At 49.5% G+C, this 8,737-nt stretch overlaps 1 protein-coding gene across 1 annotated transcript; it reads right to left on the bottom strand.

Moving 5' to 3' along the window:
• On the bottom strand, window positions 557-2,257 carry LOC110389150 (glucagon-like). Its single transcript, XM_021379089.1, has 3 exons — window positions 2,157-2,257; window positions 1,310-1,444; window positions 557-626 (listed from the first exon to the last, which is right to left on the bottom strand). Exons 1-3 carry the CDS (start codon window positions 2,255-2,257, stop codon window positions 557-559), a joined length of 306 nt encoding a protein of 101 aa, XP_021234764.1.

The following is an 8,737-nucleotide window of genomic DNA, read 5'->3' as shown; positions in this document are numbered from 1 at the left end:
GCCTGGGATTGCCATTTAATTGTACCTTTTAAAAAGGAAATAATAATAATAATGGATAAATACAGCAACTGAACATCAAATAGCTTTGCAAAACAGAAACTCTCCCAAATCAGTTCATGAACATTGCAACAATGATGGCAGTTTTCTCGTCTGGTGAAGGACCTGTGCTCTGGCAAAGAGTTACTGCATCCCCTAAAATGCAGACAACAATCCTCCCCTGTTAATTCAAACACAAAGTGAAAATGTCTGAGCTCAGCATGGTGAGAGCAAAATCACTTCTGCCCATTGTTGATGGTTGGACTAGATTGATGGTTACATGATCTTGATGGTCTTTTCCGACCTTAATTATTCCATTATTCTGTGATTTTATAAACTATTTAATCCCCCACCCCAAAGCTGCTTCACTTTTCTCATTGTCCCCCATAGCAAATAAATACTGGACAAACCCAAGTGGGAGCAAAAAGAAGAGGTGGTGTCGGGGAAGCACCGCTTTCCACCAAACCCACCCAATACATGGATGCATTTTAAAATGACCCTTTTTGGGGCTGGAGATGACTTACACTGCTGGCAGCATGGCCAGGAAGGGGACGCTGCGGGGCTCCTCCCTCATGTACCTCTTGGTGGAGCTGTGGAAATAAGACAAGGGCCATAGCGGCCGCAGCGTGAGGATGCTTCAATGATAATGTGCTGGGGGTGACTTCATAAAATGCTTTTCATTGCCTCTGGAAGTGGGATGAAGGAACGTTTGTAGCCAGAAACCCAAGTGTACCCAACATGGCTGATATTTGTTGGGTTTCCGCACTTGGAGGGCTGAGGTTTATTTTTCGGCCATTGGCAAAATTTAAAATATGGGCTGCTGCAAGAATGGTGTCAGTAAAAGCAGAAAATAACAATTGGATTCACGTGCCGGGAGGGAGGGGGGTCATGTTGGGTGCTAGGAGACATTTCTTCTTCAAAAGAGTGGTGATGCATCGACACAGGCTGCCCGGGGAGGTGGTGGAGTCCCCGTCCCTGGACGTGCTCATGAACTGTGGGGAGGTGGCACCTGGGGACAAAGTCAGTGGGCATGGTGGGATGGGTTGGGGTTGGACTGGATGACCTTAGAGGTCTTTTCCAACCTCAGTGACTCTATGATTCTATTTAGAGACATGGTTTAGTGGGCAATATTGGTGGTAGGTGGATGGTTGGACTGGGTGATCTAAGAGATCTTTTCCAACCTCAATGATTCCATGATTCTATGATTCTTGTACTGTTATCATTTTGAACCCAAGTGTTTCCCTGAATCATCCTGCTCCCCTCTCCCCTCTACCTGTAGCGCTTGGTGTTGATGAGCCAATGCACGAAGTCCTTGGCCTTCATCTTGTCCAGGTAGCGAGTGAAGTCGCTGGTGAAGGTCCCCTCCGAGTGTCGCTTTGTGTTGGATGGGGCTTCATACGAGGGCCATCTGACGGCAAAAATGGGGGAAAATGTGGAGATTAATGCACATCAAATAGAAGGGTTCCTGTGCCCTCCCTGCTGGAGGCTGCAAAATGCTGCAGTGCATGGAGCACTGTCCAGAAAATCTGTAAGAACACATACATATAATGGTGGGGATCTGACAAGCCTGGCCAGCATTGTTCCTTAAATATGTGCGATGTTCTGTGCTGTGCCCTGCACCTCCCTTGGCTGCAGGTTTATAGACACCTTCAGCTCCAGGGATCTCATCACTGCTGCTCTCAGCCCTCTGCAGACGGGGAGAAGATGGGGGCCCCGCATTCTGGGAACAAAGACCACAGAGGGTTTCCCACCTTCACAGAGTGGAGATGGGCTCAGCACTGCTCTCAGTGTCTGCTTCTGCATCTCCCTATGCAGCAGAGATCTCTGCTCTTTGCAGTGTCCTGACATAGTTAACAGCTCCTGACGCACGCTGCCCTCAGTCTCAGGGGGGCTGATTGCCTTTGCGCCCCTAGGGATGGGAAGCAGAGAGGCACTCAGCCTTGCTCACTGCACTGCCAGCACAACCTTTGGGTCTGGGCACCATGAAACCCCTGGGGGACATGGCAATGTGGGCTGGCAGAACGGATGAATCCAAAGGAATCAGGCACAGCTCAATAGAGAGGGGCTCAGCTCTCAGCCCACAGCAGCCGCTGCCCACAGCCAACCACCCAGTGCCGTACCTGAGTGCATCCCCCGTGTCCCTGGGAGCCACCTGCCACGCTGCCGGGACCAGCACAGCCAACACCAGCCCGGAGAGGTACAGCCAGCAGATGAGCTTCATTTGTCCTCCTGGAGTTCAGATAGAAAAGTACAGCTTGCCATCACCGTGGAATCCCCTCCAACCCTTCCAACACGGCAGGGATGGATGTGGAACAAGAGATCCCTTCCAGGAGTGCCGGCAGCACTGTGGTGGGTGCAACTGAAAACCCATTCCCACCGCCATCCATCAGCACATTGTCCTGGCTGTAGGCACACAGGGACTGTATAATCCAAAGACATAATTCATCACAATAAACTTTATTGCCAGCACCCCCCCCCTTTCTATCCAGGAGCAATATTCCTGCCTCGCACTCATCACCGCGGTATTGCGGGACTTTCCCCACCAGTAGCTGCTCAGAGAAGCCGCGTTCCGAAGAGTTGGCTAATTAGAGTTCTTCATTTCCTAGCGGGGCTGGATGGCTCAGCACGTTGAGGGAGTGAAATACCAACCCCCCACCCCTCGTTTGCAGAAAATTAAATTTTTGGTCTATCATCAGGCACTCTCGTTAATTCCTTCAGAGATTGGTAGGAAAGAAGGGAGCGAAAGGCACTTACCTTCTTGCGAGGACAACCGCTCCCCTAAAAGCAAGATCCTATTTCCCTCGTTCGCTGGTTGTGGCTCAACTCTACTCCTTCCCAGTGCTTTTAAGCTTGTTAGCAGGATGCTAAAAGCTGACAGGTAGGTCATCGGTGCTCCTCTTTTTAGTTGGATGGGTCATTATGAATCATTACAGGATTTTTTTAAGAGGGGCCGTTGCAAAAATACAGTTGTTGCCACGTTTTTCAGCTTACGCCTTCAGCAATGAGTTGGTTTGGGTTTTTTTTTTTTTTCTGTTTTTATTTTATTTTTTCATTTTTTTTTTGGTTGTTTCCTTTTCTCTTATCTTCAAATTTCCTTTTTTTTTTTTTTTTCACTGCTTGGATCAAAGCACAGGTTTCCTGCTTCCAGGTGAGATGGTCCCCATTGCCACAGCACATCGTGCACAGGGAGATGATTTCTGTGCCTGTAGGACTGCCCTTCCAAACACCTTTGGTGTGAGTTGAAAACATTAAAAATGAAATGAAAGAAAAAAAGAATAAAAAAGTAAATGAAGCATCTGGGCACACAAGCACTCGCTGCTGCTTTGTGCAGGGTGGAATTCAGGCTCAGAGCTCAGAAGATGGGCAGAAACCACTCTCAACCCAAGCCCAGTGCTGTCCCTTAAGGCCAGATCTGGAATGGGGCCATTCACCACTGTTTCTTCCATTGGGGGTGAGCATAGGCAGCTGCAGACCTGAGTCAGAGCTTTATCCCATGGGACACCCGAGCTCAAACCAGGAGCTGGGGAACATCTGGACCTCATCAGGCCAAGGACAATGGTTCTGCAGGGGCGTCTCCTGAGAACTGGGCTCATCCCTTTCAAATCCATGGAAACAAGGCTGGAGAGGAGCATAACCGATAGCTGTGGGGTGCTGACAGATCCTGATGGACACAGGTCTGAGCTCCATGGCCATTCCGGGGGGGGTCCTGGGGGAGCATAGGGGGAACTCTATGTCTTGGTGCTCGGGGGCTGAATATGCCCATTTCATCCCAAATGCCCATTTCACAGGTGCAGAGAACAGCAAGCCTGAGGAAGGTGGGCGACATTTCTCCCTCACCCAATACCACCAGGGGATGAAGGCTTTAATCCCCAACTTCCCCACTGCTTACTGCCTCTTCTCCTGGGACCTTTCTTCTCACTGTTGGGTAGTTATTATTATTCTACCAAAGAGATTTCTGTAATTATTGTCACTGTCAAAATACGGCTGGTGTTCAGGGGACACTCAGCTTCAAGAGCCTTTTAATTAGGGCCAACAATGGCCTTACGAGGAAGCCTGACATCAGAGGAGAAAGGTAGGAGATTAATTAGCTCAACCTTCAGAGGAGAGGTCCAGATGTCCCACCCATCACTTGGATGGAATATTTATTAACGCCACCAAATTAGCTCCCGGTGGCACTGTTTGTGGTGCCCCTGGGAAGGGACATGAGATTTCTGCGGCAATGCAGAGAAATCCAGCTCAGTCCATGCAATGCTTTCATGGTGTTTCTTAGTTTTCTCCATAGGTGTTCCGGGTGTCAGAGTGATGTGTCCCATGGGACTCTTTCTCTCCTCTCCACAGGTGATTTTCTCTGTCCCTTTGGGACATGTCCATGGAATATCTCAAGTTGGAAGAGACCCATAGGGATCACCGAGTCCAACTCCTGTGATAATCTTCCCTTTCCAAGCATCTTTGCCCCACCAGTTGGTGGCTCTCCCATACTGGATGATGGCACTGTGGGGACGCGGACCTGTGTGTTAAGATGCATATGCAGATCCAGATTTTGCACCTTGTTATGACTTGGAGGAGTTTTTATGGGCAGCAGGTGGCAGCCTCTGTCTGCCTGCCCTTTGTCTACCTGCCCTTCCTCTGCCTCTCTGCCACTGCTGCTCTGTGGATCCTGAAGAACACACTTGTCCTGTTTGCTGCACCCTCCCTGCAAGGAAAAAGGGATGGGAAAACTCCTGGGCCATACTGCACACCTCAGTTTCATCAATGCTTGGATAAACTCACCCATCCTCTGAAGAAGGGCATTTTCTCATTAGGTTTCTCCAGAATTGAGTGTGTGATCGATCTCCCCACCACCACCAGCTTTGGTATCTGCAGCCAGGTGGATCCAATGAGAGTGATGGGACATGGTCTTGTGGGGTTGTCCAAAATCAGGCTGGAAACAGGATGAGTTTAGGATTAAAATGCAGCAAAGACCTGCTAAACATCACACTGCCAGCAGCTCTGGGGCGTGGATCCCTGCCCGCAGTGATGGGATGAGGCTGGTATCCCTTGCAAAAGCTTGAAGGCAACCATGAAGGCTCCTTAAAAAGAACAAGCCACTCTGATACTGCAGGATACTGTGGGATTTATGGTGATTAAGAAGGAATAAAGGCTGAGACTTTACCTTCTTTGATCCTATGCCATTCCCCATAGCTCTATGGGGAGCATTTCGGGTCCAACTCAGCTGAAGAGAGCAGGGAATGGGAAGCCCACCCCTGTGCAGCCCCCAGCCCCAAGGCACAGGGCCCCGTGAACCAGCTCTCTGCTCTCCCTGTCCCTGTGGCTGAAGGTGCCAGTGGCCTCCCCCTCCCCAGCCACAATTAGAGGCAATTTTATACCCATCTGTCAGAGCTTGCTGCTGCCAAGGCATAACCAAGCACAGAAAGACCTCCTTGGGTCAGTGCTTTCACCTGAAACATCTCCTTCAGGGTGACCCTGAGTGCATGGTTTCAGTTTCAGCATCGTTTGGACCTTTTCCCCTGTTTTCCTTCACAGGTGTTCTTTAAAAGCAAAAGGAAAGCCATTAAAAAAGATACTCCGTGTTCCCAGCAAAGTATGTTGGCAACTCCTGAAGATCCTGGCTTGTTTTGCTGCCTGCTTTCCCCTTCATGCATGTTTTTTTTGGGGCAGAATCCAGTATATGCCTTTGATGCTGCGAATGCTCATGGTTGACATTTGCTGCTGGGAGGAAGAGTGCGATCATGAGCAGAGATGGGGCTGAGCTGTGGGCAGGATCTGATGAGCTGGGTGGGAGCCATAACCCCTTAGAAATGGGGATCATTGCTGTGTAGCCCTTCCCAAAAGCACTCTGAGGCTTTATCCACCCCAACGGTGGATCCCCATTTTGGATGAATTTGCCATTTTTCTCCCTTTCACGCCAACAGAGCTGAAGGAAACTGGGTGAGATCTCTCTGCCCCCCAGCTCCCGTTGCTCTCCTAGCCCTGAGCACCCTCCACAAGCACCAAAAATCCATGAGACAAGCATGGAAAAGAAAGCTGTTGGGTGTCATGGCCAAGGGCATGTGTTCCACATTGGAATGCAAGCCTGGAGAAGTGGAACAGGCTTTGGTAGCTGGTAGAGGGAGGAGAAAGTGGCTTGTACCCAAAACCAGGGTAGTGATAGTGAGCTAATGGGGAACTGCCAGCAAAACACATTGGAGCCATCAGGAAGCTGGGATCTGGACACCCAGTTGGCATCCTGTGTTAGTAACACCGCCTGAACAGTGTCTCAACTCCTTTTCATTGGTGGGAAGTGATGGTCACTGGGGGCCATGTGAAGCCCGGGTCAGAGGCTCTGTCCTCGCTATTAGGTTAATCCATGCATTTTACTTTTTTTTTTTTTTTTGGCTGAAAATGCAGCAATCAGCCCCAGCAGGAGGAGTGGGATGCAGGACACCTGGCTGAGCTGCCTGGAGATCCTGGTGCTCAGGGCTCCAAGGCTTTCAGCCTGCAAGCACGGGGGCTCTCCTTCTTTGGGTGGGCACTCAGCACAATGCCCTACAATGCAGTGAGAGGTGGGTGCTTCCTTTTTGCATTTTGGAGGTGCAAACCTCCAAGCACTTGGGGAGCTGCCTGTGGGGCCGGGTGCTCCTGGGGTTGTGTGGCTGTGGGGTTTGGCTCGCTGCCTTAGCTATGTGCCTGCAGCCAAAATCCCAATTTAGGGCTGCAGATTCTTGTTTAATTCCACTTCGTTATCTGAGGCAGAGAGGTGGTGGTTAATGGCTTTGATATGTGGAAAGCTTTGGCAGCCTTCTCTTACCTGCCTTCTATTTCTGTCCATAATGTTATCAAAATCTTATATAAGCTAACGAGAGAAGTTTACCTTTGTGCAGAGGTTAAAAAGTCCACAGTGGAGTCTGTAACAAATGCATTAGAGGCTTTAATTTCACCCCTTTGGTCTCTATGTGCCCCTCACAGGCGGTGTGTGATTCAATAACCCTTCAGCTTTGCAAAAATATATCTCCTGAAGTCCTCCTCTGCCTGTTTGCAATGCGGCTTCCAGCTTGGCAGCCGCCTCTGCTAACCAGCTGATTAAACCTGATCTTGCCATAAATCAAAACTTCTTCGCGTTCAAATGTAACAATTAATCCTGGGTGTGTTGGTGCAATTAGATGACAAATTATGCCTCAAGATTCACTTGCTTGTTTAGATAGGGAAGCTGTGTTTGCTCAGCCGGGGATGTTTGGCTGTGGTTTTCAATGCACCCCAGGGGACGCAGAGTGATAAACTCGGGGAGCTGCATCCTTCTCCAGCTGCAGAACTCGGAGCTTCAGCTCCTTGCCCTGGAGACTGGAGGTCTGTCTGCCTGCAAGTGTCAGTGCAAGGTTTGCCTGCACCGAGCGTCAGTGCTGCTTCAGATAAACCAAATACCTGATCTCTCCTTTCTCTACCATGTGAGTGCAGAATTGACAGCTGGACTGGATGATCTTAATGGTCTTTTCCAGCCTTAATGATTTCATGAGTTTACTCTCGCTACGTTGTGGAATATTTTCTGGAGGTGACTTACTCATACGTCCACCTCTTAACGGAAGGTAAACCTCCATGGTGGAATGCAGCGGAAAATCCGTTCCTTGATAGTTCCCTAAGCAACGTGACCTGCGACCTTGCTGTTAGCAAACACCTGGGAGCCCAGTCTGCTGACTACAAGATAAAAACAACACGAAGTGTGGGGCGGGTGGAGGTCCTGCAGGGATGGGGACGTGATGGTACCATTGGAACCGATAAACTATCTTCTTGTTCTGAGCCAGGCCTGAGCCAGCACTTTTCCACCTTTCTGTCAAAAACATGTTCTCATATAAACTTTATGAGGCAAAGGTATGTTTGACTGGAGTCACTCAAGCTTCACCTGAAAGTAAGAAATAGTATAAAGTGGCTTAAGAGAGGGATTTGGGGAGAAGATACCTTTGCAGACAAGCTGGGAGGACGCTGTTGTCTTCCAGGACCTGCCAATGGGCTGAGCCTCTCTTCACCCCTGTAGGGATGACTGTTAGGTGAGATTTGCACACTCAGTTATGCTGATTGCTTCCCCCAGAAAATCTAAGAATCTTTGTAGAGTTGTTCCTTGATTGAACGTACTTTTAGTCAGCCATATTGCTCATGTTCTTGGTTAACTTCACATGCTTTGCAGACAACAAAAAGAATATGCATTCTGTTGCTTTAATAAAACGCATTATTCACTGATCAAGCCATGATCACCCCCTCAAGGGTGAGTGTGAGAGCCCACTGGCACATGACCAGATGAATATTTGTAAGTCTGTGATCATTATAGTTGACTTCAGCAAGGCTTTTGGAACTGTCTCCCGCAACATCCTTGTGATGAAGCTTAGGAAGTGTGCAACAGACGAGCAGGCAGTGAGGTGGGCTGAGAGCTGGTGACTGGCAGAGCTCAGAGGGCTGTGATCAGTGACGCAGTCTGGTTGGAGGCTTTACCTAGTGCTGCTCCCCAGTGAAGAGTGCTGGGTCTGGTCTTGTTCAACATCTTCATCACTGACCTGGATGAAGGGATAGAGGCCGCCCCCAGCAAGTTTGGTGATGGCACAAAGCTGGGAGGAGTGGCTGAGCCAGCAGAAGGTCGTGCTGCCATTCAGAGAGAGCTGGGCAGGTGGAGATTTGGGTGGAGAGGAACCTGATGAGGTTCAACATGGGAAAATGTTGGGTCCTACACCTGGGGAGG

Source organism: Numida meleagris, chromosome 32 (assembly GCF_002078875.1).
Source record: "Numida meleagris isolate 19003 breed g44 Domestic line chromosome 32, NumMel1.0, whole genome shotgun sequence".
NCBI lineage: Eukaryota > Metazoa > Chordata > Aves > Galliformes > Numididae > Numida > Numida meleagris.
Note: the sequence above shows the minus strand (reverse complement) of the source record. Positions and strands in the feature narration are given on the sequence as shown.